At 44.5% G+C, this 25,645-nt stretch overlaps 1 protein-coding gene and 1 non-coding gene across 3 annotated transcripts in view; both read left to right on the forward strand.

Moving 5' to 3' along the window:
* The window catches only part of LOC118904192 (desmoplakin), a 42,055-nt gene extending 19,554 nt beyond the window's left edge, over window positions 1-22,501 (forward strand). Inside the window, exons 6-24 of one of the 2 annotated variants that reach the window (XM_036870081.1) lie at window positions 18-68; window positions 948-1,109; window positions 1,951-2,055; window positions 3,696-3,791; window positions 4,120-4,245; window positions 4,789-4,941; window positions 6,102-6,256; window positions 7,066-7,192; window positions 7,968-8,169; window positions 8,423-8,649; window positions 9,312-9,478; window positions 9,918-10,056; window positions 10,577-10,770; window positions 11,837-11,999; window positions 13,088-13,171; window positions 13,733-13,840; window positions 14,431-14,529; window positions 15,296-15,793; window positions 18,587-22,501. In XM_036870081.1, the coding sequence (XP_036725976.1) occupies window positions 18-68; window positions 948-1,109; window positions 1,951-2,055; window positions 3,696-3,791; window positions 4,120-4,245; window positions 4,789-4,941; window positions 6,102-6,256; window positions 7,066-7,192; window positions 7,968-8,169; window positions 8,423-8,649; window positions 9,312-9,478; window positions 9,918-10,056; window positions 10,577-10,770; window positions 11,837-11,999; window positions 13,088-13,171; window positions 13,733-13,840; window positions 14,431-14,529; window positions 15,296-15,793; window positions 18,587-21,799 (6,069 nt within the window). In that variant the 3' untranslated portion in view covers window positions 21,800-22,501. Of the gene's footprint in view, window positions 1-17; window positions 69-947; window positions 1,110-1,950; window positions 2,056-3,695; window positions 3,792-4,119; window positions 4,246-4,788; window positions 4,942-6,101; window positions 6,257-7,065; window positions 7,193-7,967; window positions 8,170-8,422; window positions 8,650-9,311; window positions 9,479-9,917; window positions 10,057-10,576; window positions 10,771-11,836; window positions 12,000-13,087; window positions 13,172-13,732; window positions 13,841-14,430; window positions 14,530-15,295; window positions 17,591-18,586 lie in introns of both variants that reach the window. The other variant, XM_036870080.1, reaches the window with a different exon arrangement.
* LOC118904569 lies at window positions 13,224-13,327 on the forward strand. Its single transcript, XR_005022023.1, has one exon. It is a non-coding gene; the product is annotated as a U6 spliceosomal RNA (small nuclear RNA).
* Window positions 22,502-25,645: the final 3,144 nt, after the last annotated feature.

Here is a 25,645-nt window from a genome sequence, read left to right on the forward strand (position 1 = left end):
TGTTGGTCTTCTTCTAGCGTGAGAAATCTGCAATCTACCAGTTGGAGGAGGAGTATGAAAACCTGCTGGTAAGACGACTTATTTCTGAAGGCTCTGTGTTCAGTGCAATTTGGTTGTATAAATGTGGACCTGGGGATAAAGCACCTGCTTGGCCTTATCCCTAAGGACCCAGGAAGTGCCTGGAAGTATACCAAGGGGCTTATAGATGCTAATTTTATTTCTACTGCTGTGTTCCCTTTAGAAGGACATTTGAAAAGAATTTTTTCTGAAGGCAGTACTTAGTTTTTGCAAGTTTAAGTGTCACATAATTAGCATTTGTTAAATACTTGCAGTTAAAGCCATAAAGCTTTTCCACTTGTGAACTGTAGCCTTTTTAGGAAGTATAAGCAAAAATAAGACTTGTTTTCCTTAGAGGTTTATCAGACCATCATCACCATTTTATGACAAACTGAATCAATTACTTGACTCATAAGAAGAGATATTTCCATTCTTCTGCCTATTTGTGTCACCCTGTCCTCACTTTTTCAGTATTTCCTTGTTGGCAGTGATACTATTTAAATAACATGGCTAGTGGTGACACAACTATTTTCCAAGGTGATGGCACCTTGAATTTTAGGGATGTGGGAGAGGGCAGAAAAAGCTTGATTTATCTTTTTTTTTTCTATAGTCTAAAACTAATTATTGAAGCCAAACACCAGTGTCTGAATCAAGACCCTTCTGGATTAGGCTGTTACTTTGAATCTAAAATTGACCCCTTATTCATCATAAGTTTGGGTGGGTCCTTTTCACCCACCAGCTGATCAGTGAATGCAAAAGATTAGCATTTGACTGATGCGTGGGATTTTTGTTGGTAAAAGGGATCCCCGAGGGTTTATCTGTGAAATCTGCAGGGGGCGCCATTCATGTGCATATTGTTGTCCTAACGCTGCCCTGACCTTCCTGAGCAGAAAACATCCTTTGAGAGGATGGACCACCTGCGACAGCTGCAGAACATCATTCAGGCCACGTCCCAAGAGATCATGTGGATCAATGACTGCGAGGAGGAGGAGCTGCTGTACGACTGGAGCGATAGGAACACCAACATTGCCCAGAAGCAGGAGGCCTTCTCTGTAAGCCCCCCGGGCGCCGTGCGGCGCTCATGAACGCATTTGTGATCTTTTTTTTTTGTTTTTTCTTTGTTTTATTTATTTATTTATTTATTTTTGGCTATGTTGGGTCTTCGTTTCTGTGCGAGGGCTTTCTCTAGTTGCGGCAAGCGGGGGCCACTCTTTATCGCGGTGCGCGGGCCTCTCTCACTATCGCGGCCTCTCTTGTTGCGGAGCACAGGCTCCAGACGCTCAGGCTCAGTAATTGTGGCTCACGGGCCCAGTCGCTCCGCGGCATGTGGGATCTTCCCAGACCAGGGCTCGAACCCGTGTCCCCTGCATTGGCAGGCGGACTCTCAACCACTGCGCCACCAGGGAAGCCCCATTTGTGATCATTTACTCGGCTATCTGGGATTCAGCCTCAGTGGAGTGGTCATGAAAAACCATTCCTTTCTGAAGGCTTTTCCGTGACTTAAGAGAGGCAGTGCAGGGCTTAGCATCTCAGAAGACAGCAGACAGGGTGAGATTGGTTCGGTCAGACATCCTCGAGTGTGTGTACTGCAGAGTGTGGTGGCTTAGAACCGAGAATTAGAAAATCTCACGGTGTGTTGTAGCTCTGTCCCTTCACCTGGGTGAATTCAGACAAGCCGTGTCACCAGTCCGGCCTCAGCTGCTTACTGGATGATCTCAGACATCCTTTCTGGTCTTAAAAATGCTAAGATTCTTGAGGAACACATAATGCACTTCTTTGACATTGTTCATTTCCAAAATGCAGTTTTGTGTTTGACTTCCTTTAACAATGGTGGGAGGGATGGGAGGCTGCCGGTGACTTGTTCTACAGGACTTGATTTTCTTTTATTCGCAGGTACGCATGACTCAGCTGGAAGTGAAGGAAAAAGAGCTCAATAAGCTTAAACAAGAAAGTGACCAACTTGTCCTCAGTCAGCATCCAGCTTCAGACAAAATTGAGGTGGGCTTCGTGAGATTTATATTCTTACCGGGGGAAAAAAGGGGACACTTTTCCGAAAATAGGACTATGCAGATGAGTGGTTCTTATCCACCATAAAGCCATGACAAGTTTATTTTATCAATACCCTAGACCAGGGATTGGCAAGCTTTTTCTGGAAAGGACCAAATAATAAATATCTTAGACTGGCAGGTCATTTGGTCTCTGTTGATATTAACTCGCCGTTGTCGTGTGAAAGCAACCATAGCAACGTGTAGATGAACGGTTGTGGCCGTGTGCCAGTGAAACTTTATTTATAAATGCAGGTGGTGGCCCGGATGTGGCCCTTGGGCTGTAGTTTGCTGACCTCTGCCCTAGACTGCCATCTGTGGGCTGTGCTCAAGGCTGACATTAGCTGGTAGCGCTGGTATGACCATTTTGATTGTTTAAAAAAATCCAGATATTTCCGTATCAATTGGTAAGCATCACTGCCTTCATCCCCCACAGGCCCTCTTCAGGGCAGGTACCTTTGTAACCGAAAGTAGGGGGGGGTCCAGCTGTTTGCTGCTCAAAAGCTAACAAAGAGGCAAGGTTGGTGGAAAGGAAAGTTCGCTTTATTTTGGATGCCGGCAACCTGTCCAAAGGCCACCTCCCCCCCACTTAACAATCCCGGGGCAAGAGCTTTTATCGATGGGGGTAGGGGGCTGCCTGTAGAAACAGCACAGTCAGCTCTGACAGTCGTCTTGAAATTAGTCATGCCGCGGTCTGATCAGCGTCATCTTGATTGTTTTAAGTGCAGTTAGTCTTTAGTTCCAGGGTCGGTTTGTTCCCATTTCTTTGAGGCCAATTCTTAGAACTGTGGCAGCTTATGTCATGGCTACAGTCTGGTCATCATGTAGTTCACTTCTTCCACCTGGTGTGGGTTTCAGTATCTATTAGACCGCTCACAGGATATTGTTCAGAATATTATCTATAGCCCTTGAGGAGGAACTAAAGGTCCTTGACTAAGCTTAATGAATAAACTATTGTTATTTAGTCTTGTTGGACTGTTCCTTTGTTTCTGCATTTTCTCACTTCTCTGATTAAACTTATTCTTTGGCTAAAGTTTTTCCACAGACAAAAGGCAGGTTGAGGACATGGGGGGGCAAGGACCATAGTGTCCTGCTGTGTTTCACCTTGGACCTCCGCACGATCTAGCAGCTGTACAGGAACAGGGCTTGGTGCCCCAGTGCTATCCCTGTTCTGATTGTTCTGTTTTGATTGGTCAGTAGCCATGCCATTTGGATGAATATTTTGACTAATACTCCTAATTATATCCATTTGTTAAAGTTGTTTTTTTGGGTTTTTTCTGTTTTTTTGGCCACCCAGCTTGCAGGATTTTAGTTCCCCAACCATTGAACCCGGGGCCACGGCAGTGAAAGCGCTGAGTCCTAACCACTGGACCGCCAGGGAATTCCCAAAATTGGTTTTAAAATTTAATTTCTACCATACCAAGAGTTCCCTGTTGGGAAATTCTGGTTTCAATTTTTAGAAAAAAGTTTGCTTGATTTGGAATTAGATAAAAAATGCTTCATGGTTTTCATTCAGGCTCACCTACCTATGAAATAATGGATGCCTCTCTATGGCTGAATGGTGCAGAGACAGCTGTTGTTTTCTTGTTTCAGGCATATATGGATACTCTCCAGACACAGTGGAGCTGGATTCTTCAGATCACCAAATGCATTGATGTTCATCTCAAAGAAAATGCCGCCTACTTTCAGGTTTTTATACCTAGTAATCATTTAATTGTCTTTTGGATCTTCACAGCTTCTCTTCCGAATGTGTCTGAAAAAGCGCTGAAAACAGTCTTCACGCTACGGCGTGGATACTATTTATTGGTTTTTAGTTTAGAGGAGCACAGATTGGTTACCAGTCATTCAAGTAGCCTCTTGCTGTCACATAAGTTAATATACTTTCTGCTGTAATTCTTTCCTTTAACCACCTATCAGATAGACTTGTAGGGAAGATAATCCTTGAAGTTGAAATACTAGGTGATGCCGCGTATTGAGTTGCTTTTAATTGACACGGGGTCACCCGCATCCTTAACAGTTTTTTGAAGAGGCCCAGTCGACGGAAGCCTACCTGAAGAGCCTCCAAGACTGCGCCAGGAAGAAGTACCTGTGTGACAAGAACATGCCCCTGCAGCATCTGCTGGAGCAGATCAAGGTGTTGGAGGTACTGTCTCAGACCCCAGGCCCTTACCCGGGAATAAAACAAATGCGCCCACCGACTCAATTCAGATTATCTGGATTTGTACTGCTCTATAGAGCAACGAGTACCCAAAGCTCAAGCAAGCATTGTCTTCATTTTCAGTGGCTTTTCTCAAAATACATTTCTTTGCGCGATCAGCTGCTGTGGCACGTTACTTCTGCTTCAGTAGTTACGGGCGCTCAGAACAAAACCGGAGAGAACACCGATGACGTAATGTGAAAATCCCTTCGGAAAAGCGTACTTCACATATTGTCAGCATAGCCTTTTTGCAAAGCGATATTCTTTCCCGCCCACCTAATTCATGGCTGTGTTGCCTCTGTAGTGGCTTCTTATGAAAGGTACCTGTGGTCCCTGCCGACAGATGAATTGGTGGCTTTTTACAGCTGATGCAGCTACAGCGGTATCTAATTTGTAATGTCATGATAGCTATAGTAATGCCATTTGAAGGTCTTTATCTCACTTTCAGAGAGTATCTATGTTCGAGTATGATTTTATTTGCAATTGCAGAAAGAATGGGAGAAAATCCTTGAAAACAGGCGCCAGGTGCAGAACTTGGTAAACAAGTCCAAGAGGATTGTGCAGCTGAAACCTCGGAACCCGGACTACAGAAGCAATAAACCCATTATTGTCAGGGCTCTCTGTGACTACAAACAGGACCAGGTGTGTACTCGGCTAGTCAGAATGCTGCCAAAGTTGTCCCTTTCTTTACGGATGGATTTTTGTCCAGGGCAGAATTTAATTTAGGTTTCAGTGAGTACCCTAGTAAATGTCTTTCTTTTGTACACAAAGTGGCAAGCTGTTGAAAAAATGCAGTGATTTTTGTTCTGAGTTGTATGATAGTTGCAAATAAGTAGGACAATAGTTATTTTTAAACTATTCTAATTCTATTTTAAGGCTTAAGCCTTCTTTTCTTCCAATATGCAATTAGCGTCTGTGATCCCTCTTTAAATTTCTGAAATTAAAAAAAAAAAAAGAGAAACGTGGCCATTATGCTGCATGTAACGGGAATGTCATTGTGGATTTTATGCATTAAACGAGCACATCAGTTCTGTAGGCTCAGTGGTAAATACAAACATTTATATAGAAAGATGACTTGTTTTTAGTCATTATTTATGTAATTCCCACAGCTCTATTTTCTTATAAAAATTATGGAGGACTTAAGGAATAAAAAATGTGATGAGTTGGTGAGATGAACGTTCTAAAACAATGGAGTTTATTCTACCACGCAGAAATGGTTTTAGAACTTGGGTGGAGAGAAGTAAGAAATCTAAAGGGAGATTGAAATACCTCCATGTCGAACTTGTTACATTTTAGTAGTTAAGATAGTTGGCATATTTTAAATACCCATTTTAAGAAGCTATTTAGATGCTGGAGTTAATTTAGGAAGTTATTTTTCGGGGGACCTGATACCAAAATTTTTTTGTTTTTATTTAACAATTTTAAGAGCAAATGAATGAGACAAGTGACTGCCACACATTGAAATCTACAATATAAAACACATACTCAACAAAAATAGAAAAGCCAGGGACTGAGTTTCTGCTTTACAAAAGGATTGCTCACTTCACCGGGGGACTCCCCTGGCTGTCCCCTGGAAAGTCACTCTACCTCATTCCCTTCAGACACACCTTGTAGGCTCACCTGTCTTATTTAAAGCATCAGTCGTGTTGGGTTGTGTCAAGATCAGCTTCAATTGAGGCAAAAAATACTAAGAGCAAAGCTGAAACAGCACATGGTCGCTTCTGCTGCTTCTGTTCTTGAGCAAAAAGATAAAAATGTGGGCTTGTGGATAAAGCCAAAACACGGTGCTGCTTGCCTTGCAGAAAATCGTCCACAAAGGGGATGAGTGTATCCTGAAGGACAATAATGAACGGAGCAAGTGGCACGTGACTGGCCCGGGGGGCGTGGACATGCTCGTGCCCTCCGTGGGCCTCATCATTCCTCCGCCCAACCCTCTGGCCGTGGACATCTCAAGCAAGTACGTCTTGAACTTCCTTCTGGCCGTGACATGAACGCGGGTGGGGAGAGATAGGGCAAACGCTGATCCAAGACACTTAGACACACCGCTCCTTACTGCTGTCACCTCTCCCCAGAGGGGGACCCGGTGAAGAAGGTCCCTTGGCATTGTCTGGAGGTTTTATGTTGCAGATACTGTGTTTATCATGGGAAGATGAAAAAGAATGTCTGACAATAGAGGAGCTCGTTCTGGCCATGCACTTTAAAGACATTGTTTCGAAATTCTTCTGCCTTTTAGACAGTCAGTAGTTTGGCCTGTAGCCACAAATAGAAAATGCACTCGGCATCAATATTTGGCCATCAATAGGTGGCGCATTCATTTGACAGACCGTCCAGGGGAGATTCTTCCAAACCTTTTATGATGGAAGTCTTCAGCCCGCTCAGGGTGGGGTGAGAGTAGCCCAATGAGCCCGTTTCCAAGCTCCAGCAGGCGTTCTGTGACCCGAGACCCATTTCTCACTGTTGCCTGCACGGCGCCAGACCTCCGTCAATTAAAAAGTTGTTGACAAACAACCCAACAACCACAAATTGTACAGCCTGTTTTGACCAAAACGATTCCAATGTATCGAAACCCATGTCGGTCATTGAGAATGTACTTTTGGGTATTAGTCTAAATCCATTGAAATGTTGAATGTTTTGCAAATGCCCCATTCACCCATTGCTCTGTTAGTTCTTTGAGTTTTCTGTGCCATCGGGGGAGCGTGGCCAGGTTTCCCGTTTGGGATGAACTTGGAGAGCCGGGCTAGCGTGCTTTCCCTCTGTGCCTCCTAGGATCGAGCAGTACTATGAAGCCATCCTGGCCCTGTGGAACCAGCTCTACATCAACATGAAGAGCCTGGTGTCCTGGCACTACTGCATGATCGACATCGAGAAGATCAAGGCCATGACCATCGCCAAGGTACGTCCTCAGGACCACCCGCTGCCTGGAGGGGCCCCCCAGCTGCTCCCTGAAGTGCAGTTTCTACCAGGCAAACCTAGCTGTGCAGCTGATGCTTTTGTGCGTCAACAAGAGAGTCGGCTCAGCCTTCCTTAGAGGTTCTAGTCCGTCCAACACAGGATGGGAGGGATTCGCACCCAGCCGGTTAAGAGACAAACAGAAGTACTAATTAAAGTTACCGGACAAGCCAGAAGTCCCTGTGGGAAAGGCATGAGGTCCTGTGATACTCAGGGTCCCACTCTCCTTAGATGTACTGGAAAGTGAGGGCATAGTTATTGATTGGCTAGCACAGAAGTAAAAGGTGGGATTGAATTCTTGGAAGCATTAGTTACCCTAGATCAGTGGTTTTCAGGTAGTGGCCCAAGAATCCAGGTGAGGGAGTCCTTTGGGATGACAGGGACAGCAGGGCGGAGAGGGGCAGGGAATGGGTAAGTTTGGGGCTTCCCTTTACCCCTTTAACTCTTTTCAGTCAGAGCAGCTTTGCTGTGATCTGCTTGACATTTGGGGCTTCTGAGTCCTATTTCCTTTGAAGAAGAAAATTCCATAGGCAGAAGAAAATTGACAACCCACTGCTATGGTTCTTAGGTGCAAGCTCTAAATCCTCAAAGACCTTTTCTGTCTTAATGGGTCTTTGAGGGGCGTTGCCTCAAGCGCCACCAGAGTAGTGCATTTCCCGGGAAGCTTTCTTGGCCACGCTCTGGGGCCAAGAAACACGCCCCGCCTGGTTTATTTCCAGCTGAAAACGATGCGGCAGGAAGATTACACGAAGACAATATCTGACCTTGAGTTACATTACCAAGAGTTCATCAGAGACAGCCAAGGCTCAGAGGTGTTTGGAGACGATGACAAGAGGAAAATACAGACCCAGTTCACGGAGGCCCAGAAGCATTACCAGGCCCTGGTCATCCAGCTCCCCGGCCACCCCCAGCACCAAACAGGTGGGTTTAGAGCCAGTCCTTCTTTGCAGCCACCGTACATGCCGTTTTCAAAAGAAAGTACGTAGTTTGCCAAAAACTAGTTGCAGAATCACTTCTTTGAAAGATCGTATATCAAAAGTCATCGAGATGCTAGGTTTTCAGAACCAAATCAAAGGAAGTAGCGACACTTTCATGCAGCATGGATGGTTTTTTGAGGCCTTGTGCCCTTCTAGCCAAGAAGTCTCTGATTTTTGTGGTCCTAACATTTTTACAGTAACCACAACTGAAATCACTCATCTTGGTTCCTGCCAAGCTGTCAACCATAATAAAGTAATTGAAACCAACAGAGAAAATGACAAGCGGGAAACGTGGTTGCTGATAGAGCTCCAGAAGATTCGCAGGCAGATGGAGCTCTGTGAGAGCAGAATGACCCTTAAAAACGTCCTTCTGGCAGATCAAGGGTGTTCGCACCACATCACAGTGAAAATAAACGAGCTAAAGGTAGGTATCCGTTAATGTTTTGCTTGATTCTAGGTATATTTATATTTAACTGTGAACTGGTAAAGACCTCCTGGTTTAAATATTTATAGGCAAGAAACCTTCATTTTCAAGAAAAGAGGCTTCTGGCACAATTTCCTTTTTTCTTTCCCATGCTGCCGAATCTGTGGAAAGATACCAGGCTGGGGATTAAACCACCTTTGCTGTTAGTTTGTGGGCCGCTCAGTCTGGCTGCAGTGTTTTTCCTTTTCTGCAATGTAGTGCTTTGTAGATTTCGAAAGTTTTCACAGACATTAATTTGGCTTCTGCCTGAAACAATCTATGATGTGGGCTAGACAGGTAGAATGATCTTACTTGTAGACAGTAAGGGGTGGGGTAAGAGCTGCAAGCCATCGGCCGAGCTGGGACTGCAGCCCAGGTGTTTCAGTGTCAAGCTCAGCGATCTCTTCCGCTCAGCCAGGCCTGGGCACTGCACTGGGGTCTCCGAGGTATATATTCTAAGGAAGAGGGTCACATTTACCCAGTGCTGGTAAGGCCTCTCTGATGAAGGACATGAAAGGTCAACTCTCACTTGAGTTGTTCACATTTTGTGGGCCTTTCGAGGACATGAATGACGGTGAGAAGCATACAGCTAAATCAAAAGCGCTCCCCTTCATTTTGGACAGGGCTTACAGAATGATTCTCAAGCAATTGCTCAAGTTCTCAACCAGCTGAAGGACATGCTAGCTAACTTCAGAGGTTCGGAAAAATATTGCTATTTGCAGAATGAGGTATTTGGATTGTTTCAGAAGCTGGAAAATATCAATGGCGTTACAGACGGCTACTTAAATAGGTAAACGCGACTGACACTGACCTCAGATATTTGGCTTTTCTCAAGCTTCGTTTTCTGAGACTTCATTTGCTTTATGTGCTGGTTGCTGGAGCTGTTGCCTTATGGTTTCTCTTTTCATTGGAGCCTCACTCACATTCTTCTGTGCTTTTGAGAGAGGGTCCTCCAGCCTCGGGTGCCAATCCCATTGTTCTGAACTGTCTCTTCCAGCCAAGGCATCCTCTAAAGGCCAGAACTTAGACTTCTTCCATTGATGCAAGATGGTGTTCTGAGTCATGAAAGAGGGAAAAAATGTATTGCTCCACAACTTATAAAATCAGCAGAGTAAATTTTTATCTGCTTTAATATTGTTCCCTTTTATGAAGAGTGGCAAGAGCCCAAGAGAGTTTCCAAGTCTAATTATGTCGCCGGCAATTTTATTTTCCTCTTTGGCTCCTGACAGCTTGTGTATGGTGAGAGCACTCCTGCAGGCCATTCTCCAGACAGAAGACATGCTGAAGGTTTACGAAGCCAGGCTTACTGAAGAGGAGACAGTTTGCCTGGATCTGGATAAAATGGATGCTCACCGCTGTGGACTGAAGGTAAGGAGAAGGGTTGAACAGCGAGCGGCCCGGTTTGTGGGAAAGAATACAGGACTACTCAGTCCCCGGTGGTAGAGTTTCACTAAGTCTTCATGAGTTTGGAGGATTACTGGATTTCGTTGGCCACACGTGGTTGACATCAGCCGTTATCTCTAGAACACTGTTTTCCAGGGCGTGTTGGCAGGACCTATGTGAGAAAGTCGTTCGTGGTGAGATTAGTCTGGGGAACGCGAGTTAAACACAGTTAAGCTGGTACTGTAGTACTTCTCAGAACCTTTAATAGGTTAATAGATTTTATAATTTTTCAGGAACGGAATGGAGTGTGATGATGTAGCATTTCTCAAACTAATTTACACATCGAATCCTTTTTTTTTTTTTTTTAACGAGTCGGCACAAGGAACTAGGTCACTGGCGTAAATATAGGGAGATGCAATCAGTAGATATATTTTCCTTGCGGTGTAGCATCAAGTGGAAATGAGGTTAATTTGTACTTTTTTTTTTTTTTTTCCTCCTGTGACAGAAAATTAAAAACGACTTGAACTTGAAGAAGTCCTTGTTGGCCACCATGAAGACAGAACTGCAGAAAGCCCAGCAGATCTACTCCCAGACTTCACAGCAGTATCCACTGTACGACCTGGACCTGGGCAAGTTCAGCGAAAAAGTCACACAGCTGACAGATCGCTGGCAAAGAATCGATAAACAGATAGACTACAGGTGTGCCAACCTCCTTCCACACTTTCTTCCCATTTGGTTGTTCCCAAGATAATGTCGCTTTAAGTCATCACTATAAAAAACAGTGGTTTTGTTTTGTGTGTGAGTTCAGCATCCTGGGAGCTCTCTTCACGCACTGGCTGTGGGCAGCTTTGTTGACAACAGGAAGAGAGTATATCCAGTAGCCAAGCTTGAACCAACCTGTGTCATAGGCACTTCAGGTTTTAGGGAAATAATGGAAGCCATTGATCCAGCTCTTTCGTGACCTGTAAACTCCTATTACAACTGTTGGAAGGAGTAGCTCCTTTGAGGGAGCGTTTTCCAAAAGTTTGTGAAAATTAAATCTTATACAAAAGAAATGCCTTACTGCAAATGAGGGTTTAAAAACATCTCCTGAATCTTGCTTGTAGTTTATTTTACTAGCAGTGCTTCTTAAAAACATCTCTATTGATACATAATTCACATGCCGTATAACTCACCCACCAAAAGTGTCCAAGTCACTGGTTTTTAGTATATTCAGAATGTGTAACCGTCACCACAATCTAAGTTTAGAACATTTTCATCACCCTTAAAAAGAAACCCCATATCCACTGGCAGTCCCTCCCCATTTCCTCCCAACCCTCCAGCCCCAAACAGCCACCATTCTACTTGCTGTCTCTATAGATTTGCCAATTATTCTGGACATTTCCTATAAATCGAAAGATACAATATGTGGTCCTTTGTGACTGTTTTTTTTCACTTAACATAATGTTTTCCAGGTTTATCCATGGTGTAGCACGTGTCAGTACTTCATTTCTTTTTATGACTGTATAATATTCCATTGTATGGCTATACCACATTTTGTTTATTCTTTCATCAACTGATGGATATTTGGGTTGTTCCCAGTTTTTGGCTATCGTGAAAAGTGTTGCTACAAACATTCATGTATAATTTTTTGTGTGGATGTATGTTTTCAGTTCTCTTGAGTATGTGCCAGGTGGAATTGCCGGGTCATCGGGTAACTCTGTGTTAAATACTTTTGTGGAGCAAGAGCAATATTAAATAATTTTATTATCTCTGTTTGCCCCAGATTATGGGACCTGGAGAAACAAATCAAGCAACTGAGGAATTACCGTGATAACTATCAGACTTTCTGCAAATGGCTCTTTGATGCCAAACGCTGCCAGGATAACTTAGAATCCATGAAGTTTGGCGATTCCAACACGGTCATGCGATTTTTGAACGAGCAGAAGGTATAAGGCAATTTGTCATTGCATAGATGTCACTGGGTGTAAGCTGTACTTTCCTCTGGTTTTCATAGCAGTACTTAGGTTTAAAGTGATACATTTTTTAAAAAGTTTATTGAAGTATAGTTGATGTACAGTGTCGTGTTAGTTTCAGGTATACAGCAAAGTGATTCAGTTATACATATATATACATTCTTTCTCATATTCTTTTCCATTATGGTTTATCACAGGATCTTGAATATAGTTCCCTGTGCTGTACACACTAGGACCTTGTTGTTTGTCCATTCTATATATAATAGTTTATGTCTGCTAACCCCAAACTCCCAGTGCATCCTTTCCCCCGCCACCCTTGGCAACCACAAGTCTGTTCTTGCTGTCTGTGAGTCTGTTTCTGCTTCATAGATAAGTTCATTTGTGTCATATTTTAGATTCCACAGATAAGTGATATTATATGGTATTTGTCTTTGTCTTTCTGACTTACTGCCCTTAGTATGATACTCTCTAGGTCCATCCATGTTGCTGCGAATGGCATTATTTCATTCTTTTTTATGGCTGAGTAGTATTCCAGCTGTGTCTATATACCACATCTTCTTTATCCATTCATCTGTCAATGGACATTTAGGTTGTTTCCATGTCTTGGCTGTTGTAAATACTGCTGCTGTGAACATGGGGATGCATGTATATTTTCATGAAATGATAAATATTTACTATTACTAGTCCATTTTGTGAATGCTTAAATAGTGTCCAGAGGAAAAGCAATTGAGATATTTACAAAGAAATGCAGTTGTGAACATGGAAATAATGTAACGACCGTCATAGTAAAGTATCTTTATAAACTGAGGTGATAGGACCAGAAGAGAGTGCCGGCCAGATAGTAACCTCTTAGATCATAAGAAGTTGAAGATCTTTCTTCTAGTTTCTGACTAGAAAACTTGCTCATCTCCCAAGGTTTAACTGTGAGACGATGGGGTCTGAACATGTAGTCATAAACTGAGGGAAAAAAAACAAGTTACAGTGGTTAAAGAGTGAAAAAAACATTTATTTTAAAATATGTGTACATTTTAACATTTGTAAATATTTCCTTTTCTATATAGAACTTGCACAGTGATATAAGTGGCAAACGAGACAAATCAGAAGAAGTACAAAAAATTGCCGAACTTTGTGCAAATTCAATTAAGGTATGTTGGTTTCACGAAGAATGCTGATGTTTCATCAAGAATATTATTAACCGTGTTTGCTTCGGCAGCACGTATATTAAAACGAATGATACAGAGATTATTAGCCTGCCCTTGTGCAAGGATGACATGCAAATCCATGAAGTGTTCCATACTTTTTTTATAAAAGAATATTATTAACTACGTTATTTTCTGATTCACTTTAAAGATTACAGACTTCTTGAGGACAGCGATTATGGTTTTTATATGTTCTCTCGTGAACAAACTGTAAATGCTGTTATCCATTAGCTTGAATTGATTATACATTGGCAATATCTACGGGAATGGGCCGGTCTTCATCCTTTAGACTGGGGGTGTGTGCAGAGATCTCCATTTTGCATATAAATAGTGTCCATTTTGCATTTAATAGTGTCATATGATGCTTGGACACTAGCAGCACGTGATGGCCTTTGGGGTTGGACATTAGAAGTACAGCTTGGTGATTTAAAGCTGGGGAACTGTAGCCATCAGTGACTCCTTTTAAGTCAATTAAGTATGTTTTTCTGAAACGTTATTATTCTGCAGGATTATGAACTGCAGCTGGCGTCATACACCTCAGGACTGGAAACTCTACTGAACATACCTGTCAAGAGAACCATCGTTCAGTCTCCTTCTGGGGTGATTATGCAAGAGGTAGATATGTCATTACCCATCTCTTAGAGCTCGCCCCTCCCTCTGCATCTTCTCTTTTCCCTGTTCCCTTCCTGTCTTCCCTACCCTCCCTGAATTCATCTCTTGCTATAGGGTATCCATTCAAAAAGGTTTAATAGGTTATCCTCTCTCTAGTGTAAGTCATCAGCATAATGCATTTTAGGGAATGATCAGTGAGAAGTCTGGGACTATTGCTCATACAGTAGAATCTTTGCAGAAACTGGGCTTAAATTCTGGGTTTAGTGAGGGGGGCATTTAAAGAGTGGAAAATATCCAGTCGATTTCTAAAAGACAACTTCTTCTCAAAGGTGTCAGAGAACATCACCCATCAGATGGTTTAGGGGGAACACCCTGGAGTGATGAGGATGAAATGTGAGGTTTTTGGCCCTTTGTTTCACTGCACTTTATTCTTTTATTGGATTTTGGAATTAGCACAGGTGAAAGAAGGGAATTCACTCTTTAAAATATAATTTCACTATTGGATTGTTTTAGAAAACAGAATTGGTCACCTTGCATAGGACTTCTTTTGAATGCAGTACCTTTGATTTTTCCTTGCACTTCTTTTCTCCAAGGCTGCAGATATCCATGCTCGGTACATAGAACTTCTTACAAGGTCTGGAGACTATTACAGATTCTTAAGTGAGATGCTGAAGAGTTTGGAAGATCTGAAGGTAATTTACTTTATTTCCTTGGAGGATCAAAAAAGAAAATAGAATGGAACTTAATTATTACTGCCTCGTTATAACATGAATTTGGACATACTCATTGGTAAAACTGTATTTCCTCTAAACAGTTAGTATAATATAGTTTATTCATAAATCATGTGTCAGTCCTGTTCTCCAGTACACTGCTCGGAATGCACTCAGGTAATATTTTCAAAATTATAGCTATTTTACCTTGCCATAACCCCCAGTAATTTCATTTAATGTTTGGTCAAGGAATTTGCTTTCTTTCTTTCTTTGTGTTAAATTAAGAAGAACATCCAGGGCTAGCTGGATTTGAATTTTCCATGTCGAGTTATTGTTTAATTTACTCATTTCTAATATTCGAATTGAGTTTATATGGAAACTTACTTGATACCTGGAAATAAAGGAAACATAATTTAGGAAATCATAAGCTTTTGGTCTTGGAAGAAATTCCCTCATTCACAGATGAGGAAGCTGAAACTCAGAGAGGGTAGATCCCTTACTAAGATCACGCAAGCAGTTGACGGAAGGATTATGACAAGAATACAGATTTCTTGAATTTTTTGTCCAGTAGCTTTTGCCTTGTATCAGTGTCTACATGTGTGCTTGTGTGTGCGTGCTTGTCTGTGTGTGTGCAGGTGTGTAACAGGAAATGAGAAAGCACGTTGGTCTGGGGGGGAGGAAGTACCACTTCTTTCTTATGATGTGAGGCGTCTTTCTTTCAACACGCTCTCTGATTTCCCTTCCACAGCTGAAAAATACCAAGATCGAAGTTTTGGAAGAGGAGCTCAGGCTGTGCCGAGACGCCAACTCTGAAAACTGCAGTAAGAACAAATTCCTGGATCAGAACCTGCAGAAATACCAGGCGGAGTGTTCCCAGTTCAAAGCAAAGCTTGTGAGCCTGGAGGAGCTGAAGAGACAGGCTGAGCTGGATGGCAAGTCAGCCAAGCAAAATCTAGACAAGTGCTACGGCCAAATCAAAGAGCTCAATGAGAAGATCACCCGGCTGACTTACGAGATTGAGGATGAAAAGCGAAGCAGAAAAGCCATGGAAGACAGGTTTGATCAACAGAAGAACGACTATGACCAGCTGCAGAAGGCGAGGCAGAGCGAGAAGGAGAGCCTTGACTGGCAGAAAATGGAGTATGAGAAAGCCACCAAGGAGAAGGAGTTCGAGATAGAGAGGTTGAGGGTTCTTCTGCAGGAGGAGGGTACCCGGAAGAGAGAATATGAAAGTGAGCTGGCAAAGGTAAGAAACCACTATAATGAGGAGATGAGTAATTTAAGGAACAAGTACGAAACAGAGATTAACATCACAAAGACTACCATCAAGGAGATATCCATGCAAAAAGAGGATGATTCCAAAAATCTCCGAAACCAGCTCGATAGATTCTCAAAGGAGAATCGAGATCTGAAGGATGAGATTGTCCGGCTCACCAATAGCATCCTGCAGACCACGGAGCAGCGGAGGCGGGCAGAAGAGGACGCCTTGCAGCAGAAGGCCTGTGGCTCCGAGATGCTGCAGAAGAAGCAGCATCTGGAGATGGAGCTGAAGCAGGTCATCCAGCAGCGCTCCGAGGAGAGCGCCAGGCACAAGCAGTCCCTGGAGGAGGCTGCCAAGACCATCCAGGACAAAAACAAGGAGATCGAAAGACTCAGAGCTGAGTTTCAGGAGGAGGCCAAGCGCCGCTGGGAATATGAGAATGAACTGGCTAAGGTAAGGAACAATTACGATGAGGAAATCATTAGCTTGAAGAACCAGTTCGAGACGGAGATCAACATCACCAAGACGACCATCCACCAGCTCACCCTGAAGAAGGAGGAGGACACCAGCGGCTACCGAGCCCAGATAGACACTCTCACCAGGGAAAACCGGAGCCTCTCGGAAGAAGTAACAAAGCTGAAGAACGCTCTAGCCCAGACCACAGAGAACCTCAGGAGGGTCGAAGAGAACGTCCAACAGCAAAAGGCCACGGGCTTGGAGATGTCGCAGCGGAAGCAGCAGCTGGAGGTGGAGCTGAAGCAGGTCACGCAGGTGCGGGTGGAAGAGAGCACGCGGTACAAGCAGTCTCTGGATGATGCCGCCAAGACGATCCAGGATAAAAACAAGGAGATAGAGAGGCTAAAGCAGCTGTCCGAGACAGAAGCAAAGCAGCGCAAGTGTCTGGAGGATGAAAACGCCAAGTGGCAGAGGGTGCAGTGTGAGCTGCAGAAGGCCTACGGCAGCGCCACAGAGACGATCAGCAAACTGAAGGCACAGGAGCAGGAGCTGATGTGCCTGAGGGTTGACTACGAGCGGGTGTCCCAGGAGAGGACCGTCAAGGAGCAGGACGCCGCCCGCTTCCAGAGCTCCCTGAAGGAGCTACAGCTGCAGAAGCAGAAGGTGGAGGAGGAGCTGACGTGGCTGAAGAGGGCGGCCTCCGAGGACTCCTTCAGGAGGAAGACGCTGGAGGAGGAGCTGGAGACCCTGCAGAGGTCCCTGAAGGAGCAGGCCATCAAGGTCACCAGCCTGACCCAGCAGCTGGAGCAGGCGGCCGTCGTCAAGAAGAGGAGCGAGGACGAGCTGCAGCAGCAGCGGGACGTGCTGGATGGCCACGTGCGGGAGAAGCAGAGGACCCAGGACGAGCTGCGTAGGCTGGCCTCCGACGTGGAGGCCCTGCAGCGGCAGCTGCTGCAGGAGCAGGAGAACGTCAGGCAGGCGCAGGTGCGGAACGAGCACTTCCAGAAGGCCGTCGAGGACAAGAGCAGGAGCCTGAACGAGAGCAAGATCGAAATCGAGAGGCTGCAGTCGCTGACCGAGAACCTCACCAAGGAGCACCTGCTGCTTGAGGGGGAGCTGCGGAACCTCCGGCTGGAGTACGACGACCTCCAGCAGAGCCGCAGCACGGCTGATCACCACCAAAACGCCACCATCTCGGAGCTCCGGAGCCAGCTGCAGATCAGCAACGCCCGGACCCTGGAGCTGCAGGGCCTGATTAATGATTTACAGAGAGAGAGGGAAAATTTGAGACAGGAAATTGAGAAATTCCAAAAGCAGGCATTAGAGGTATTCACAAATATTTGATCGCTGCTTCACTCCCTCTCAACTAATTCCCTCCACAGTCTTCCCAGCTGGGCTGTGCTCTTGCTGCTGGGCTGGATGCTTGCACACGTCTCGCTTTTCTTTTTGATGCTGTGCTGCTGTCTGTCCTGATCCAGACGCTGCTTCAGGGTAATTTCAGTGCTGTTTGCCCGTCTCTTCTACTGCCACATCGGGTGCCCATCCCTGTGTAACCCGCACTTGGCTCTGCTTTTCGAACTTTGGCTGGGGTGTGACATCTGAGATCACGTCCTCTCAATGTTCCACTCTGTTTTCTAGAAGGTGGCTCTTTGTGAGCTGTGACATACGTTTGTAATTAAAGTTTTCCTAAACAGAAGCCACATTAAATGGGTTTTCTGTGCAGTTTTAAAATCACTTTCTTGCTTGCTTATGTGATTTTTCTTCATGCGTTATTCTGTGCTCTTTTCATCGTGGCCCTAATACGTTTCTTTTTGTTTGACTTTTCTTCTTTTAACCCCTAATTAAAACACTTAACCTCTTTAACTTCTAATACGTTTGACTTCTGTAGACAATATTTGTGTGGGGCTGGGTGAGGGGTGTGTGTATGTCCGTAGATTTGTATTGCTTTATTAAACATGTGAGTATAGCTATAACAGGTGAAATGTAGGTACAGCAGGTGGGATAACCTGGAATAAAACTCCCCATATGTGTTCAAACCATAATTACTATTAAGAGTAAGCCAGGTCTACAGCTGCTCCTATTTCCTTCTGTGGAAAAATATGGAAAGTATAGAAGCCATTTATCAAAGTGGCAACATGTATCTACAGAATTTTTTTCAGGAACTTGTAAGATAACAAAATAACAGTATACTCAAGGAAAAGAAAAGGGCCAATATGTAAATATACTTTTTTAAAAAATATGGGAAAAGAAGTTAAATGATAATGGTCCTGTGATATGATCACATCATTAGTTTTTCCCATTTCTTTCTTTTTTGCATTCTAGGCATCTAATAGGATTCAGGAATCCAAGAATCAGTGCTCTCAGGCGGTGCAGGAGAGAGAGAGCCTCCTGGTGAAAATCAAAGTTCTGGAGCAAGACAAGGCCAGGCTGCAGAGGCTAGAGGATGAGCTGAATCGCGCCAAAGTGACCCTCGAGGCAGAAAGCAGGGTGAAACAGCACCTGGAGTGTGAGAAACAGCAGATCCAGAATGACCTGAACCAGTGGAAAACGCAGTGTTCCCGCAAAGAGGAGGTTGTGAGGAAGATAGAGTCCGAAAGAGAAAAGAGCGAGAGAGAGAAGAACAGCCTTAGGAGTGAGATTGAAAGGCTCCAGGCGGAGATCAAGAGGATCGAGGAGAGGTGCCAGCGGAAGCTGGAAGATTCCAGCAGGGAGACCCAGTCCCAGCTGGAGACAGAGCGCTCCCGGCTTCAGAGGGAAATCGACAAACTCAAGCAGCGCCCGTACGGCTCCCACCGCGAGACCCAGACTGAGTACGAGTGGTCCGTTGACTCCTCGAAGCTGGTGTTTGACGGACTGAGGAAGAAGGTGACGGCGTTGCAGCTGTACGAGTGCCAGCTGATTGACAAAACAACCCTGGACAAACTGCTGAAGGGGAAAAAGTCAGTGGAAGAAGTTTCTTCTGAGATCCAGCCTTTCCTTCGGGGAGCAGGAGCTATCGCTGGAGCTTCCGCTTCCCCTAAGGAAAAGTACTCTTTGGTAGAGGCCAAGAGAAAGAATTTGATCACCCCAGAATCTACGGTCATGCTTCTGGAGGCCCAGGCGGCCACTGGTGGTATAATTGATCCCCACAGGAACGAGAAGCTGACTGTTGACAGCGCCATAGCTCGGGATCTCATCGACTTCGATGACCGCCAGCAGATATACACAGCAGAGAAAGCCATCACTGGGTTTGATGACCCATTTTCGGGCAAGACGGTGTCTGTGTCCGAAGCAATCAAGAAAAATTTGATTGATCGGGAAATCGGAATGCGTCTGCTGGAAGCCCAGATTGCTTCGGGGGGTGTGGTGGACCCTGTGAACAGCGTCTTTTTGCCGAAAGATGTAGCCTTGGCTCGTGGGCTGATTGACAGAGATCTGTATCGGTCCCTGAACGATCCCCGAGACAGTCAGAAGAATTTCGTGGATCCGGTCACCAAAAAGAAGGTCAGTTACATACAGCTGAGGGAAAGGTGCAGAATCGAACCGCACACCGGTCTGCTTCTGCTGTTGGTACAGAAGAGAAGTATGTCCTTCCAAGGAATCAGACAACCCGTGACCGTCTCCGAGCTGGTTGATTCCGGTATATTGAGACCATCCACTGTCAATGAACTGGAATCAGGTCAGATTTCTTATGCTGAGGTTGGTGAGAGAATTAAGGAATTCCTTCAGGGTTCAAGCTGCATCGCAGGCATCTACAATGAGACCACAAAACAGAAGCTTGGCATTTACGAGGCCATGAAAATTGGCTTGGTTCGACCTGGTACTGCCCTGGAGCTCCTGGAAGCGCAAGCAGCTACTGGCTTCATGGTGGATCCTGTCAGCAACCTGAGGTTGCCGGTGGAGGAAGCCTACAAAAGAGGTCTGGTGGGCATCGAGTTCAAGGAGAAGCTCCTGTCTGCGGAACGAGCTGTCACCGGCTACAACGACCCTGAAACGGGAAACACCATCTCCTTGTTCCAAGCCATGAACAAGGAACTCATCGAAAAGGGCCACGGCATTCGCTTGTTGGAAGCGCAGATTGCAACCGGTGGGATCATCGACCCGAAGGAAAGCCACCGCCTGCCCGTTGACATAGCGTACAAGAGGGGCTACTTCAATCAGGAGCTCAGTGAGATTCTCTCGGATCCAAGTGATGATACAAAAGGATTCTTTGACCCAAACACTGAGGAAAACCTTACATATCTGCAACTGAAAGAAAGGTGCATTAAGGATGAGGAAACGGGGCTGTGTCTTCTGCCCCTGAAAGAAAAGAAGAAACAGGTGCAGACATCACAAAAGAATACCCTCAGGAAGCGCAGAGTGGTCATAGTTGACCCGGAAACCAACAAGGAGATGTCTGTCCAGGAGGCCTACAAGAAGGGCCTCATAGATTATGAAACCTTCAAAGAACTGTGTGAGCAGGAGTGCGAGTGGGAAGAAATAACCATCACTGGATCGGACGGCTCCACACGGGTGGTCCTGGTAGACAGGAAGACGGGCAGTCAGTATGATATTCAAGATGCGATTGACAAGGGCCTCATGGACCGGAAGTTCTTTGACCAGTACCAGTCCGGCAGCCTCAGCCTCACTCAGTTTGCTGATATGATCTCCTTGAAGAATGGTGTCAGCACCGGGAGTGGCGTCAGCGAAGATGTCTTCAGCAGCTCGCGACATGAGTCCTTAAGCAAGATTTCCACCGTATCCAGCGTCAGGAATTTAACCATCAGGAGCAGGTCTCTGTCCGAACCCCTGGAAGAATCAAGCCCCATCGCAGCCATCTTCGACACGGAAAACCTGGAGAAGATCTCCATTACGGAAGGCATAGAGCGGGGCATTGTTGACAGCATCACTGGGCAGAGGCTTCTGGAGGCTCAGGCCTGCACGGGCGGCATCATCCACCCAACCACTGGGCAGAAGCTGTCCCTCCAGGATGCCGTCTCCCAGGGCCTGATTGACCAGGATATGGCCACCAGGCTGAAGCCTGCTCAGAAAGCCTTCCTCGGCTTTGAAGGCGTGAAGGGAAAGAAGAAGATGTCGGCAGCAGAGGCAGTGAAAGAAAAGTGGCTCCCCTATGAGGCCGGCCAGCGCTTCCTGGAGTTCCAGTACCTCACGGGGGGCCTGATTGACCCCGAAGTGCAAGGGAGGATAAGCATGGAAGAAGCCATCAGAAAGGGGTACATCGATGGCCGGGCAGCGCAGAGGCTGCAAGACCCCAGCAGCTACGGCAAGATCCTGACCTGCCCCAAAACCAAGTTGAAAATATCCTATAAGAATGCCATGAATCGCTCCATGGTGGAAGACATCACCGGCCTGCACCTTCTGGAGGCCGCCTCGGTCTCCTCCAAGGGCCTGCCCAGCCCTTATAACATGTCTTCTGCCCCAGGCTCCCGCTCCGGCTCCCGCTCTGGCTCCCGATCCGGTTCCCGCAGTGGGTCCCGGAGAGGAAGCTTCGATGCAACGGGGAATTCTTCCTACTCCCACTCCTACTCCGTTAGCAACAGCTCTGTTGGGCACTAGTAGTTGGCTGGAAATGGTTGCTAGACCTTGGCTTTCATTTATATGAATTTTCACTTTACTAAAGAATAGAAGAAGAAAACCTTGTGCTTGTAGGATAGTGATAGAACTTTCTAGGCTTAAGAAAATGTAGCCATGGGGGGAATCAAATGGTAAAGGCTGTTCTGGCTTTTTATCTTCTTAGCTTACCTGAACTAATGTCATACACTGGATGTAGTGCATAGGAAGTAGTAATCAGTTGTAAGGATAACACAAATTGCATCTAAAGTTTGTTTCTTCTCTTCTGTCTTTAGATTTTTGAGTGATGCTTCTTGAACTTCTCATGGCCTATAATCCAGATTTCTGTTCTTGGAGATAAAAATTAAATTGACCTTGTAGTCATCAGTCTGCATCTCATCTAAATATTTCCATTTTCTGTATGAGGAGAAAATTACCCTATTCCCCCCCTCCCCCCCAAGCAAAGAATCCCCCTCAAACCCAAGCATTTTGCAGTGAGTCTCCTTGGATTGTATGACCCATATATACTCTTAATTGTACCTGTTTGGCTTGGTATTAATTTGACTGTATGTGCATGACAGTAGCAATCTTTGCTGTTCTTTGGTCAAAGTTTTCTGTTTATTTTGCTTTTCATTTTCTATGTACTTCCAAAAGGTGTCTTTATGAAGTTTGCTATTCTGGCAATAAAGTTTTAGACGTTTGAAGTTTTTGCGTTTTGATTTAATAATATGTTCATACACACAAGGGCATTTAGCAGAAGCTTTTTGTTTATTGTAAAATGTGTCTGAAGCTGTTTACTAAATACCTATTAAGAAAGACCATTTAAAAAACTGTTTTAGTTCTGAATTCCTGTTAGAAGTTGGTCTTCTGAAGGTAGTTTTTTCAACATTTATGTACCAGGTAGAGTCCTTTAAAGAAGCCTGTGTAAGGAGGCCAGGCAAGAGGTCAATACCCACTTCTGGCTTATTCTGGACAGTGCATAGCATGGGGAGAAGTCACTGTCATACCCTTCAAAAAACATGAAGTGGCTAAGATTCCATTTTGGGTAGCCTTAAACTACATGGTTGCATTTCTGTCCCCAAAGAGGAAGGAATTGACCTTGAATCTATGAAACATTCCTGAAGAGTTTTTACTTCTCTGTTGAAGGACAACGAAATATAAGCCTATTTTTTGGATCAAAGAAAACTTTTGAAATTCAGACATTTGTTATTAAATTAATAATACTTTACTGATTGCCTGCTATGTCTAGTATTGGGCTGGGTACAATGAGGATTCAGCAGAGTTTATAAGACCCTGACTTCAAGGCACGTACAGTCTGGATGGGTACAGAAGACACATGTAAAACAATGAGTGGGACAACTTTCATATATCAGAAGCATATATTAATACAATCAGACACATTTGATGGTACAATAGAAACTAGGAAGACAAATGAAATGCTAATTGTGTAGAATAAAAACGATCATACTCTAGATAATCCTTAACTTATTGGGGGGGCTTTTGGTACTTAGGGTGAAAACAGCACTCGTTTCTTCCTTACCTCGCCTCTCGCCTCTCTTTTTCTTCCTCTTGGCCCCCTCCCAATTTGGAGGATTTGTTATTAATTTCATTCACTGAATATTGAGTTCTGTGTGCCACACATGGTCCAGAAGCTGTGGATCTAATGGGAGAAGTACCTGGTACAGAAATAGCCCTTGTAGTTTAAGAGGAAGGAAAGTGCGTGGGAAATGCTATGTTGAAGGAAATGAAGGAGGATCCTTAACGCCAGAGCTGGGGGGCTGCATTAGCTCGGGCTGCTGTGATGAGATACCACAGACCTGGTGGCTTAAACAAACATTGATTTTCTTATAGTTCTGGAGGTCAGAAGTCCAAGGTCAAGGTAGATGCCACCGGGATTGGTTTATGGTGAGAGCTCTCTTCCGGGCTAACAGGCAGTGAAGGAGCTCTGGCATCTCTTCCTCAACTTAGAAGGACACTAGTTTTGTCACATGAGGGCCCCACCCTTATGACCTCATTTAACCTTAATTACCTCTCCAAATACCGTCACATTGGGGGTTTGGACTTTGAATTTTGGAGGGGACAGAATTCAGCCCAGAATAGAGGCCTAACCTAGAACAGGGGTCAGGAGACCTCTTTAGGAAAATGGTGATTGGACAGATTAACATGAATCAATGGAAAGCAGTTCTTCAGGTTGAAATGGTACACCCCCTCCAAGCTGCTGCCAGAGTTGTCATTAAGCTGTGAAATGAGAGGGCTGGATCCTGGAGAGAGGGCATACTTGACCTGGGCTGAGTTTTGATCTGGTTCACGTATACTGTACATCCACAGAAAAGGGAACTGTATATGTAAAATTTCAACAACAGTCATCACTTCACACCCAAAAATAGACTCACATTTTCCAGGAGGCTTGGCAAACTACATAATTGCAAACAAAAAGTAAGGATGCTGTGGGCAGAGTATGAATAGACTGCTTCTCGCCACACATCCACTTGTAGCTACTGGCCTTTTTCCATATTATCACCTTTATTTGTGTGTGTGTGTGAGAACTGTGCTGTTTGCCTTTGAGAATAGTTGTTCACAAAAGTATACTCCACTGTATACTGCCTGATGGAAGCAAGTGCAAAGGAAAGCAAAGATTTGGCATCAGGCTTGAAAAAAAAAAACAAAACATGAGAGGGATTAGATTCTGGTAGTTAAAACCATTTGGGGAAACCAGAAGGGCTGGTTCCAGGTCTTGGGTAGGAAATGTACAGAGTAAACTTGGGTTAATCAAAGCAGGGAAGTACTTGAGGACTAACAGGGATGTGTCAAAGAGACATAGGTGGTTATAGTGGTTTCCACTGGTCAAACTTGGGACCATTTGAGCATCAACAAGAATTATGATGGTTAAAAAAAAAAAAAATTAAGTCCAGGATACAGGATGGAAATGGACATTGATTATTAATGGGCTGAATCCATATAACAAATACTCATAGTCTTTAGTAAATGCCTCTTGCATTGTTCACTTTGTGTGGACAGCATCATTATGGCTATGTCAAATACCAATGATCTTACTATTCAGAAGTCCATGGAAACATGGGAAAATTTTTATTATTGATTTGATCCAATTCAATTTTCTCAAAAATATCAGTATTTTGTATTCACTTTATAATTTCTGCACACACATTTTCTGCTTACAAAAAAAAGAATTATGATGGTAATGGAGTATGTAATAACGAATTTTAAAACGTTTAATAATGACTTTTTAAAAACCAAACCGTGATTCCATAGTGAAACAAACGATAGAAAAAAATGAAGGTGTGGTAAGAATGGCAGCTAATAAACGTGGGAGCATGACAGTTACAGAATCATCGGGTACATAATCAGTAATCACAGATTCAGTGAAGGATTGTGTGAGTTTGCTGGGAACAGGACGTTCACGTGGCCTCAAAGTAGCATCCCTCAGATTACTTACCAAATACCAAGAGGAAAATGTACAGTTACAATGGAACCATGCAGTCACCGCCTTTGCCGAGTGATCAAATTTAGCATTACTGACAGCAGGAGAATCTAAAATATGTGTCCTCTATGAGGTGTGATAAAGAGGTACACACGTCTTGCAAAAAATGCTTACACTGAATCTAGTCGTAAGGGGAAGATCTAACAAGTCCAGAAGGAGGAACATTCTACCAGACAACTGGTGGGGAGTCGGGACAAAATTCAATGACAAGTTACAGAGGAGAGTGGAGAAGACTGTTCTGCATTAGAAGAGCCGATTATAGCTCATGGGTTGAGAAAAATAATAAAACGGCTATCAAAGGAATTTGGGGGGCAGCTCGGGAAACTTGAATATGAATTATGTTAGATGATACT

This window comes from Balaenoptera musculus, chromosome 11, assembly GCF_009873245.2.
Source record: "Balaenoptera musculus isolate JJ_BM4_2016_0621 chromosome 11, mBalMus1.pri.v3, whole genome shotgun sequence".
NCBI lineage: Eukaryota > Metazoa > Chordata > Mammalia > Artiodactyla > Balaenopteridae > Balaenoptera > Balaenoptera musculus.